The sequence below is a fragment of the Gopherus evgoodei genome, chromosome 1 (assembly GCF_007399415.2).
Source record: "Gopherus evgoodei ecotype Sinaloan lineage chromosome 1, rGopEvg1_v1.p, whole genome shotgun sequence".
Lineage (NCBI taxonomy): Eukaryota > Metazoa > Chordata > Testudines > Testudinidae > Gopherus > Gopherus evgoodei.
In genome coordinates, this window is record NC_044322.1 from 45855082 (window position 1) to 45868369 (window position 13288).

Here is a 13288-nt window from a genome sequence, read left to right on the forward strand (position 1 = left end):
ACACTGGTGCCAACCAATGACAGGGAAAGAGGCTCAAAACTCCTACTGTCCAGTATTCTAGTAGCACTGTCGCTGATCACTAGCTCCTTCCTTATTCAAGGCTGGAAGTGAGGACTCCCTGTAAACAACTGGTAGCTTCATAGTAGGTGGGGAAGAAGATGAACCCCTGAGCAATTCTAGCATTACCTGGAATTCATTCTTTATGCCATGACAACCCTATAGGGAGAGAAAATGGAGGGTGGGACACTGAAATTGAAAGAAGAGGGAAGGAATCTATAAGGAGGAAAAGGCCAAGGAAAGAGAAAAGGAGAGGAATGTGGAAGTGGTGACCAAGGGAAGAGAATGAGGAGGAATGTCAAGGAGAGAGAGAGGAGTGCAGAGAAATAAAGCATGAGAGGTGAAGTTTGGGGACTTTCTTCTCTGCTTATGTTCTTCTTTTATTAAGAGAGCTTTAACACACTAAAGAAATTGAATGCACATATTACATTATTGCATCTTTAAGATTTTGAAGTTAAACACAAAACAGTCAGGAAATGCAAAATTAAGTGGCTGATTACACATAGCTGTCAGGTATTTTTTGAAGACTATTTCATAAGAACATAAGAATGGCCACACTGGGCAAGACCAATGGTCCATCTAATGCATTATCCTGTCTTCTGAGTGGCCAGTGCCAGATGCTTTAGAGGGAATGAACAGAACAGGAAAATTATCTAGTGATCTATGCTGTCATCTTGTCCTACCTCCTAGCTTCAGAGGGTTAGGGACACCCACAGCATGAGGTTGCATCTCTGATCATCATGTCTAATAGTCATTGATGGACCTATCCTCCATGAACTCATCTAATTCTTTTTTGAGCCCAGGTATACTTTTGGCCTTCACAACATCCTCTGGCAACAAGTTCCACGGGTTGACAATGCATTATATGAAGAAGTACTTCCTTCTGTTGGTTTTAAACCTGATACCTATTAATATTTTTTAATTATCTATCCCTTTCCTAAGGGTTCCTTACATTCTGTTAGCTTTTTCGACATTGATATTGAGCAGATATTTTCAGAGAACTATCCACAATGACTCCAAGAACTCTTTCTTGAGGGTAATAGCTAATTTTGGACCCCATTGTTTTGTATGTATAGTTGTGATTTATGTTTGCCAATGTGCATTAGTTTGCATTTATCAACACTGAATTCCATCTGTCATTTTGTTGCCCAGTCACCCAGTTTTGTAAGATCCCTTTGTATCACTTTGCAGTCAGCTTGGACTTCACTATCTTCAATAATATGTATCACCTGCAAACTTTGCCACCTCACTGTTTACTCCTTTTTCCAGCTCATTTATTAATATGTTGAACAGCACTGGTCCCAGTACAGACCCCTGGGGAACCCGACTACATTGCTCCACTGTAAAAACTGACATTTATTCCTACCCTTGGTTTTCTATTCACCTGCTAAAGATACACCTTAATAATTAGTGTGCCCATTATGGGCAAGTTAATTTTGCAACACAAACCTTAAATTCCTGATTTGATAGTGCTTAAATTCACAACCTTGATATTGCATTGATATAGGTTTTTGCAAATTCTGTTTGCCTTTAAAAATATTCTGCTTAAAAAACAACAAAAAATATGGCCTATAATGGATAACGATAAGGAAACTTACAATGGTAGGGAAACTCCAGTGTCTGTGTTTTGATAAGATGCACATCAAACAAAGAGTACTGTATTGCCATATATAACAGAGCAGGATAGGAAACTGGTTTCCCATCTGGACAGAATTTCTCAGATTTCAACATTTTTTCCCATCCTGAATTGGGACAAAATGTCAGAATCCTGAAAATTTTTGTGAACTAAAACATTTGAAAAAAATTCAGCTCAGGTCAATTGAAATGCTTTGTTTCGGTCATTTCAAAATGTTTCATTTTGATTTTGACTTTTTACATTTTGTTTTACTATAATGTAACAAATTTCAAAACAAAGTCAACAACACTTTTCCTTTAGAAAATATCAAAACATGATATTTCAAAGATATATACATTTTTTCCAAAATAAATTAAAATGGGAAATTTGTCAAAAGAGATCTTCTGTCACAAGTCTGGTTTTGATGAATTGCAATTTTTGGATGAAAAACTGTTTCACTGAAAATTTCCTGACCAGCTCTATTACATAACATGCCATGGTTAAACTTCAGTGAGCAAATTATGTCAGGAAATCACTTGCAACAAAGCCTATTGGTATCCAGTTTGCAGCAAGCATTCCCCAACTCTAAGATGTGTGATAAATCTTTTTTCTCTTGCAGAGACAAAGGATATATTATTGCAAAAGAAAAGCAATTAAGAAATTTATCATAGTGAAAATACTGGAAATGCTGTTTAAATACTCCATTTTGTTTAAAAGTCACATGCTTATAAATCCTTTAAGATTCCAGTCTTCAGTGCAACATATAGATTTTGATTCAAGTACATATTTCAATAAAGAACTGAAGAAAATATTTCATTACTAAATCAATATCAGCATCGGATGGAAGCTGTTCACCTTTAGCATAATGTAGACTTACTTTTCAGAGGTAAGTATTGACATTGTTTACTTAAAAATAAAACTGATCTAGTAGATAAAGCTAATGTGCACAGAAACATAATAGAACTATACTATAATTAACAACCATCACATTTCATTGACACAATGGTAAAGCAGATGGGCTCAGAACTGCCAATTAAGACCTCAGTTTTTTAGGCCAGATTCCAACCATTGTGGTAAATCAGCACCTTTGCCAGCTGATCCATTGAACTGGTGACATTGGCGGTAAAAGTGATTCCCTCATCTATTTCTACCAGAGTTAAGATAGCCCTTGGAAAAACAGAAGATGCAATTTGGGAACAAAAGGAAAGGGGGCAGATGCTAATTTAAACTAGAAGAGATCACAGGATTAGAGGACATGTTCAAACCAGTCCCTTAACCAGATAAAGAGGAGAAGTAGGGTAATATGGAGACAAAATCATTAAAACAAAGATCCACAACTGTTTTATGTTTAATCAGCATGTGTTGCATATTCACTGTACTTTGCATTGTAAAGGAAATTAATTTTTTTTCTGATTTGTGCAGATCCAGAAATCTCATACTTCATGATTTTTAAAAGGGTTCTAACAGACATAGGGTTATGTGACAATAAGGATTCACCAAGTCATTCTTTGGGCTTCTTTGCAAAATTATGGTTACTGTTATTAAATACCAATATCACTTTTGAAAACACCTGCCGTTTTCTACATTTCTTCATTGCTCTCAGTTACAACATATTAAAGAACTCTGGACTTAGTTCAGCAAAGCACTCATGCATAGGCTAACATCTCAATGAAATCAATTGGACTCATGACGTCAATGGAATTTAAGCACATGTTTAAGTGCCGTGCTGAATGAGGACCTCTGTGCACACAGATGCATATCCAAACCTTTCTTTAAGCTCCCAGCAGTCACACTGAGTGAGTTTGGATTTCTAAGTATTTATTTCCACAAGTGTAATGACTATTGCGATGAACTTGGGTGCCTCAGATAAAATTAATTACAAGAGAAATAATTTCCCATGTACTAATCAAATAAGCAGGTATCATTAAGACTTAATGGCCACATAAGTCTGACAGTGATCCCTCCTTAATGTCCCATAAATGATTTGCCAAAGCCCTAGCTAAATAAATACACTTTAAATATTGGCAAGAAAGAGGCCAGATTCTGGCATACTGTCAAACTCCACATCACTAACACCGACTCTCTAGAAATATATTTTACTTTATCATATTATTTCAGAAACCACTTTACAAGTTGTAAAACCAAAGTAGCAGAATTTGCAACTTCCCTATGGCCTAACAGTGACTAGAGAAAATATATACACCATGTTCATGGACAATAGTACAAAACTATCCAAAACAACAGCACTGAAAAACATACTGAACCCAAGTCTAGTATAAATGTCAGATAGAACCACTGATGCTCCATCAAGATGTATAGTCTTTTAACATGTCTATCTTATTTCTCAAGAAACTTTCAATAGGGTATAATTTGTAAGTAGCAGAATGTCTTTTACAAAAGACTATGGACTTACCTGCTTTCTCTTTACTCAGCTTCTGAGACAACACCTGTAAGAAATAATTCTTTTTTTAGTTTAGCAAGAATACATTTTCCCAAAAGGTTCAAGATATAGTTTTATGACAAAAGTAAGAACAGACTTGAAAACATTGCCATCTTATTTGGGTCAGTACAACTCATAACTTTTAAATTAAAGGCCCTGGGGACAAGATACGCTTAATTTTCACCCAATTTATGTACAATCAAAAGACTGAACTGATCCTTCTGGATACTAAGAAGATTCCAGATGAGAACTTCACAGAATCTGCTGTTTGCTTGAGATGCACCCACTTCCATATCTTGCTATTGTGCATTCTTTGGTCCTGCTACATGATAATCATCTGCACCTCTGCCTCAGAAGCACTAAACTGCTACATTGCCTCATCCATTAAATGCTGCCTCTCCAGCCTTGATGAGGATCACTCTATACAAATTTAACTTCAAAAAAAATGTATCCTCAGCTCTTAATTTGTATACAAGTTTTACTGAAACACCAGAAAGCTCCTCCCTTAAATACCAAATGTAATCAAATTTTTTACTTTCAGAATAGAAAAAAAAATCACTCTTTCTAGGTGAGGCAGCATGGAGTTGTTTTCCCATCCTAGGAAATACTGCAAGGTAATTTTACTTTGTAAAAGCTCCATTATGATCACAGTTTAGATTTTGTATAGCAAAAGTGGTCAAGGCTAGGTTGGATTTAGCTTAGCATGGAGTGAGATTTAATATTTAGTTAATGTATTAGCTAACTCTGACCTAACCTCAACCACTTTTAAACCACATGGACAGAGCTGGGTTCTAATTAACCATGCTTACTAACTACATACAAATATACAAGGCCTAGCTACATATATACATTGATACTATGTTAGGTCCTGGGGGCTTCTACAACAGAAGACAAGGATGCCCTCTAGAGGGCTCAAACTATTTAAAAGGATACTACTCAATTCCTATGCAGTACAGGCAGGAGAACTAGCTGGTTGTAAGCTCAATCCAGTGATTTAGCAGATGGTGCTCAATTGGAGACAGCAACTGGAAGCAATGTTGAGACAATATCACTGTTATCGCTTATATATGCAATGTACAGATCCTTGTTAAATCCCCAAAAGCTGTTGGATGATGAGATACAAGCAGTGGCCAGAACTCTTTTCCACTTACATTTGGTTAGAAGGTTGCAACCTCTTCTGGAGCTGAAACTCATTCCCATTATCTAGGATTTTGTCAACTCAGGATCAGACTATAGCAATGGACTGAAAGCTTAAGTCTGTGCAGAAATGGAAGCTGATGCAGGATGTGGCCACCTGCTTTTGGAGCAGTGTGTCTCACTGGGAGCATGGGAGCACATTATACCAGCACTTTATGATCTGCAATGAGCTTCTAGATGAAATCTGAGCTGTGTATGTCAGCCTGTAAAACCCCTACATGGCCTTAGACTTGCCTGCTTAACAGAACACTGCTCTCCTTGAGCCACACTCTCACAGAAGCAATCAGTAGAGGTGGTCAAGCTAGAGACCTCCTCAGTTTCAAAGGGTCAGCACTGGTGGTATTCTCCATAAAGAGCTCTCAACTTTGTAAGGGTACGTCTACACTATGGGATAATTCCAATTTTACATAAACTGGTTTTGTAAAACAGATTGTATAAAGTCGAGTGCACGTGGCCACACTAAGCACATTAATTCGGCGATGTGCGTCCATGGTCCGAGGCTAGCGTCGATTTCTGGAGCGTTGCACTGTGGGTAGCTATTCCGTAGCTATCCCATAGTTCCCACAGTCTCCCCCGCCCCTTAGAATTCTGGGTTGAGAGCCCAGTGGCTGATGGGGCAAAAATCATTGTCGCGGGTGGTTCTGGGTAAATGTCAGTCGTTCCTTCCTCCAGGAAAGTAACAGTAGACAATCATTTCGCGCCCTTTTCCCCTGGATTGCCCTGGCAGAGGCCATAGCATGGCAACCATGGAGCCCATTCAGCTTTTTTTTTTTTTTTTTACAGTCACTGTGTGTGTACTGGATGCCGCGGACAGAGGCGATACTCCAGCGCTACACAGCAGCATTCATTTGCTTTTGCATAATAGTAGATGTCTGTTACAGCTATCCCCCTCTTCCATTTTGTTTCTTACAGCTGTCCCCATACTCCATTTTGTTTTTGTTCTCCTCCTGTGGCCGCCCTTCCCTGGCTGTTAAGTTGTTTACCAGGGCCAGTGCCCTTCTCAAAGGGAGGGCCCCTTAAGTTGTTTAACAAGAGCCATTGCCCTTCTCAAAGGGATGGCCACTTGTGCTGCGTGCTAAATGGGACCACTGCCCTGTTCAAAGGGTTAGTCCTGTTATCACCTCGTTGAACCTGGGCTCGGTGTAGGGGAGGCAATGTCCAGAGCTGCAAGACCTATTGTGTTTTTAAGATCCTGGGCATGAGTCATAGGCCTCATGTGCTTTTGAGTCACCTATTGCACAGGACTCTGCCCAGACATGTTTCTGTGCTTAACCTGCAGTTTTTCCCTGTGCCTCCTCCCCTGTGACAGAGGGAGCCTATCAGGATTACTGGCGGGAAACTGCCTGAGTTTGCCTTTAAAAACAGACATTTTTGAAACAAACATCAGAAAGGTTCCTGCATTGCTGCCTGGTCTGATCAGCCAGGGGTTTTGGGGGGTCCTTTCTCTGCTCTCGTTTTATTTTTGAGCGTACCCCCCGGTTTTTTACCCCCCCGAAGAACGAATTGCTACCTGAGAGATCTCCTGATTATTGAGACTGTACCAGAGCCCTCCTTGCTTCTTCTGATGTTGCTGCTGCTTCTGCCTTTGCTGCTGCCTTGGGGACTGGTAAGAATCTCTCTGTAAAACTTTCCCTACTTTTATTTTATTATTTTAGCTGCTGGCTCTGTTTCCCCAGCACACAGACTCAAGCTAAACCTTGGTCTGTGTCTTAAAACCTCTCAAACTCCACGGCGCTTTGCCACTAAAAATAAGTTTGTGCTGCTGCTAAGCTCTGCTCCTGTGGGCTTTGCCTCGGGGCTCTCTGCTTTCAGCTGTATCCACTGCTAAGCTGCAGCCACCATCCCTTGGCTTCCTTGGGAGTTGTATCCTGGGGACATACCACTCTGCCCTCTGTGACTTCCCCATAGCATAAGGTGCACCATAGGTTTTGGTTTTTTAGTTTAATAAGTCATAGTTTGTTAAGATTGTAGAGCTTGTAAGTTCACCTGCCTTGTTATAGTTTACTGTTTTGTTGCTCCGTATAGTTGCTTGTTATAGTTTTGCTTAGAATTGTGATATTTGTTGTTTTGCCTAGTCGTTGGTTAAGATAGATAAGGTTTTTGCTGCTTAAATTCGTCTTCTCGCTGTCCCGATCTCTCCCTGAACTTTCCAGTGTCTGTTTTTCCCCCGCTCCAATCTCCCCCTCTGTGTGCTTCTCCGAGTCTCCCTGTTATAACCCTTTGCTGCTTTTCCCCCCGCATCTGCACTCTCTCCGAACTTCCCAACTCCTTGCTGCTTCCCCCCTCCCCGCGTCTGCATCACCCTCCGAACTTCCCAAACCCCTTGGTGCTTCTCCCCGTGAAACTTCCCAAACCCTTTGCCACTTTTTTTTCCTTTGTTTTTGGTGTCCGCTTATTGCTTAAACCTCTCTCCAGCCCTTCTTTACACTTCTCCGCTGCCCCTCCCCTACCGAAGATCACCATCACACTGCTCCATTGTCCTTACCCTGCAGGGCTTCAGAGTCTCTCGCTGCTTCCAGCCGCACTCTCCTCTGATCAGTTGCCACTAATCATTCACTCCCCTCCCCCCTCCTGTTCACAAATTAAGTGATTACTTTTCTTTTATACGGTTACATTGCATAATTTCACTTATCACCCATATTGTATCATTGCACTGTGATTCACATTTTACTTGTAATTATAACACCCCATTGGTTGCTTCCACTTCTCTGATATACTTTGTATTTGAATTGATACCATTGTGTTACATTGTGTATAAGGCCACTAAGCACTTAATACATTCTATCTAAGATTGTTTACCATTTTATATAGAAGCTACCATTTTATTTTGCATTTCTTTTTGATACGCTTATTGACTGTACTGTATCCCATTGTGCTGAACCCCTCTTATTGTACCCCACTGTTAGAACTCCCTACACTGTTCAATAAGAAGAACCCGCCCATCGTCTATTGTAAACACCCTATACACCCCATCCCATCGTATTTCATTGTTAAATTCCCACCACTTCCTTTTTCCTTTAATAAAAAAATTAATTGGCACCCCACCTGTGTGTTAATTGCTCCCCAAGATCCCATATACCTGCAGGCAGGGACAGTAGAGATGGTTACCAGTCATTCTGTATTGTCTGCTGCCAGTGTAATTTGGCAATGAGATGACGGTTATCTGTCCTTCTGTGCTGTCTGCTGCTATCATGGGTGCCCCTGGCTGAGATCGGCCGGGGGCGCAAAAGCAAAACTGGGAATGACTCCCCGACTCAATCCCTCTTTTATGGTTTCTAAAAACAGAGTCAGTCCTGCCTAGAATATGGGGTAAGTGTACTAGAGAACCAGTGTATCAGAGAGCACAGCCACCCCATGTCAGATCCCACAGAAATGATGAGCTACATGCCATTCACGGGGGTTGCCCCTGCAACAACCCCACCCGTTGCCTCCTCTCCTCCCCCAACCTTCCTGGGCTACCGTGGCAGTGTCCCCCCCATTTGTGTCATGAAGTTATAAAGAATGCAGGAATAACAAACAGTGACTTGTTAGTGAGATAAAATGAGGGGGAGGCAGCCTCCCGGTGCTATGACAGTCCAGGCAGGACATTAAGCGGTGCAGGGGAGAGGAGCCCAGCATGCCACTGCTATGATAGTCCAGGCAGTACAGAATCTTTTCTTTACACAGGAAAGGGAGGGGGCTGATGGAGCTCAGCCCCCAGTTGCTATGATGAGGATGGTTACCAGCCGTTCTGTCCCATCTACTGGGAATGACCAGGAATCATTTCTATTTTTACCCAGGCGCCCCTGAGGCCAGCCAGGGGTATTCAGTGGTTATCAAGCATGTACCGTCTGCCACCAGGGAGGGGAGAGGAGCGGATACTGCTCTTCACTACTGCAGCATCACGTCTACCAGCAGCATTCAGTAGACATAGGGTGACATTGAAAAAAGTCAAGAAATGGTTTCTTTCCCTTTTCTTTCACGTGGTGGGGGGAGGGAGTAAATTGACGAGCTATACCCTGAACCACGCTGGACAATGTGTTTGAACCTACAGGCATTGGGAGCTCAGCCAAGAATGCAAATACTTTATGGAGACTGCTGGGGACTGTGGGATAGCTGGAGTTTTCAGTACCCCCTCCCTCCCTCCCTCCATGAGCGTCCATTTGAGTCTCTGGCTTCCCGTTAATGCTTGTCACACAGCACTGTGTAGCCTGTAGATTTTTTTTTCAAATGCTTTGGCATTTTGTCTTCTGTAACGGAGCTCTGATAGAACAGATTTGTTTCCCCATACAGCGATCAGATCCAGTATCTCCCGTACGGTCCATGCTGGAGCTCTTTTTGTATTTGGGACTGCATTGCCACCCGTGCTGATCAGAGCTCCACGCTGGGCAAACAGGAAATGAAAATCAAAATTTTGCGGGGCTTTTCCTGTTTACCTGGCCACTGCATCCGAGTTCAGATTGCTGTCCAGAGCGGTCACAGTGGTGCACTGTGGGATACCACCCGGAGGCCAATACCGTCGATTTGCGGCCACACTAACCCTAATCTGATATGGTAATACCGATTTTAGCGCTACCCCTCTCGTCGGGGAGGAGTACAGAAATCGATTTAAAGAACCCTTTATATCGATATAAAGGGCCTCGTAATGTGGATGGGTACAGCGTTAAATCGGTTTAACGCTGCTAAAATCAGTTTAAATGCGTAGTGTAGACCAGGCCTAATTCTTGCCTATCTCTGGGCAAGGTCTGAATTAGGGCAAGGTCTATCTATGTTTCAAAGCTACTGGAGAAAGTTGAGATGTATTTGGGACTGAGGTCAACTATCTAATACCTGGTTAACTTTGTTGTTTAAAGTGGGGATAAACGGCTAGATTTTTTGTTTTAGTTTGTGCTTTTAAATTAGACAGAGCACTTAAATCCATGAATAAGTACTTTCTCAGTGTGTATAAATCATCCTCAGTTTTAGTGTTCTTGCATAGCCCTAGAGGCACCAGTTATTTTACAATCAAGGTCAGGATACAACAACTTCCAATGTCTTTTTAGAACAGCATACAACAAAAGATGCAAATTGTAGTTGGAGCAAACCCAGAGGGCAACAGAAATCTGCCAGATTAAAAGTGATTTATGGAAATAGTAATAGTATGGCACTATATAACTGACTGTATAACAAAATACATTTCTTGGAGCACTAGCATCCCATCTGAACTGCATGCCAATATCCAATCAAATCCACAGAAAGCATGGACTAGGCTAGTGCAAGGTTCCAGCACCTGCTGTTCTGAATAATTAAGAAATAATTCACTAACAACTCCAGCTGTAGTAATTTTGCAAGTGGAAGTGTTAAATAGAATCCAAAGACAAATATCTTGCATTGATAAAACTATTTATCTGAGCTATAAAAAACAGAATACAGAAACTGGGAGTTTACAGATAGACATTGGCCTCGGTCCTCCTCTCGTACCACTTTTACACCAGTGACCTCAATGGATTCACTCCTAATTCACCTCTGTCAGAGGAGATTCAGACCCACTTTGTTTCATGATCACAGGACATTGATAAAGTCTGGTTTATGGAATCTGAGAAATGTATGATGAAGGGTGGGGCCCCAAGTTCATTTGGGGCCACTGTGGAATTAAGTTAAACTCAGAGTTCTTGGTCTTCTAGTTCCTAGAAAAGGAAAGGACGTGTAATATGGGAAACTCGAGTGGGAGGTCATTCTCTAGCTCTGTCTTAAAGCACTTGGAGTATTTGTGTCCGTTATCTCTCTGCTTTGAGAACAGCCAACAATTTAGTAGACAGCTCCTCACCTGTTGGGTCTATTGTCTGAGAACATTGATCCCTGCTCCACTGGCAGCTGTGTCTAGTATGATCTCTGCTAGCTCACTCTTGGCAAAGTCCTGGCTGCCAGGCCTTTCCCAAACCATGCTAAGCAGGAGAAAGAAAAGTCTTGGTTCAGCAAGATACTTTAAAACAAGTATAACTTTAAGCATGTGATTGGTCCCATTGAAGCCACCTTTCTGAATCAGTGAAATAATATTTGGGGTGTTCGGCAAAAGAGAGGAGGAAAGATGAAGATTCACAGTGTGTGGGGAGGTAAAGAAAAGGAGATTGTGTAGATGCATCCCCCACCTCAAGAATAATCCAAAATCCTAAAGATAGCCCTGAAAGCAATTTCACATATATAGATTATGCAAACAAACAATTAAGATTATATAGAAATGAGGCTTGGAGGAGATATAAATCCATCAATGAAAACAGATCAACATGCTCATCAAAATTTTTTTTCCTCAAATATACGCATGATCTCTGACATGCATAAATAGTGTGGCCATGAAACCCACATGCTACAACTGGATTAGATGATATGTAAGATTTTGTCCTAGCAAGCTTCTTGTCACATAAAAGCTTTTTTTGACAACGAAAATGACTACGAAATAGGAACTCTAATGGACTCAGGATTATTATAATCTGCAACAGCACAATTATTCTGCAATGCTAGCCAGTCCTGTAACTTCATCTGCTGCTTTCACAGAAATAAAAATTACAGTTGTGTCCAAGAATTTTACTTCCCTCTTCCCACGTCAAATTTCATTAGTTATTAGCCATTTTAAATTCAAATTGCAAACATTTCAAATCTGATAGTGGTATTTGAGAACATATGTCAAACTCGAAGCACTGATTCCAAGCAAATCTCTCCCTCAAAAGAAGAGGAAAAATAATTAGGTTATTTGTACAATACGAAAGTGACTCTTCCGACATTTAATAAAACGCCCAGAACTTCATTCAACATAGATAGGGACTCAAAAATTGTTATCTAATAAACCCTGGCATTTTGACAGCCCACTTGATATCTGAAGCTAAAAAAACAGGGTTTTCTATTCTATGGGTTTACATTCTATGGAAAAAAATTGCAGTTCAGTCATGAAGCATAACATTGTCTGAAGATTTGGCATATGATACAGTTGGATGACTTTTCTTGTTTATTAATAATTATAGAAAGACATCACTTTTAACTTTGCTTGGAATAGAGAGACTGGAAATCATGCTTGTTGTTAATATTATTGATTAAATAGTCTGCTAGACATTAATTTAAAACTATACATATATATACCCAGTTCTAAAGGAGCAATCTAGAAATTCACATACAACACTGAGTCACCAGATCAGCATTTTTGCTAGACATTTTTACAAGATTGATATAAGAAGAAAAAAAAAAGAAAATGCAACAGATATTAGGACTATATAATTGCACAAAATAAGGGACATTTGCCAAGATCCTCAAACTCCTAAATACCTTTGCGGATCTATGCCTTTGTGTCTTAATATCTTCTGACACTTCTAAGACAAGTCATTCAGTCAGGATTCCATCCTGCCCTCCAATGAGTGGTATAAACACCATCAGGCAGTTTTTCAATACACATGCTGATCTGTACCACACAAAGAGTTGAAGCTACTAATGGATGGTAGAAACAAGCCCTAAGTAATAAGGAACAGTGTGTAACACATTACTGTACCCAAGATTTTTCTCAAAATAAAGTTTTTAAATAATATGGCATTAAAAGCATACCCTACACTGGTCAAGGAAACCATTTAGAAGGTAACACTACCATAGGACCAAATCCTGGTCCCCTTCCTTCCGTGAATAATTGACTTCAGTGGGACTATTTATGGTAGACTAGGCCCATGGTGTCCCTCGACCAGTATCAGAGAAAATGGATCATGAACCATATGGCCTTCATTATAATAACCAACAGCTGGTTCTTAAATAAACCCATCCCCTACAGATAATCAGTGGCGTTCATGTAAATTTCCAGCTGTAGGCCAAATCAGGTGCTGGTCACTGGAGACTCTGTTGCATGGCCCCATGTTAAACAAAAATCCTGAACAAGCACTAAAAATGTTTTCTCCATATCAGCTTTTGACACAGCTGTCACAGTGACAGATGGTTAGCTTAGGACCCTAGACATAAGGACCTAGCACACTGTTGATACTGTACAAATA

General features: G+C 40.6%; 1 protein-coding gene across 2 annotated transcripts in view; it reads right to left on the minus strand.

Moving 5' to 3' along the window:
- Positions 1 to 13288, minus strand: part of STARD13 (StAR related lipid transfer domain containing 13) — a 521076-nt gene that overhangs the window by 275747 nt on the left and 232041 nt on the right. For both annotated transcript variants that reach the window (XM_030563204.1, XM_030563196.1), the window contains exon 5: positions 4086 to 4119. In XM_030563204.1, coding sequence (XP_030419064.1) covers positions 4086 to 4119 — 34 coding nt within the window. The remainder of the gene's footprint in view (positions 1 to 4085; positions 4120 to 13288) is intronic.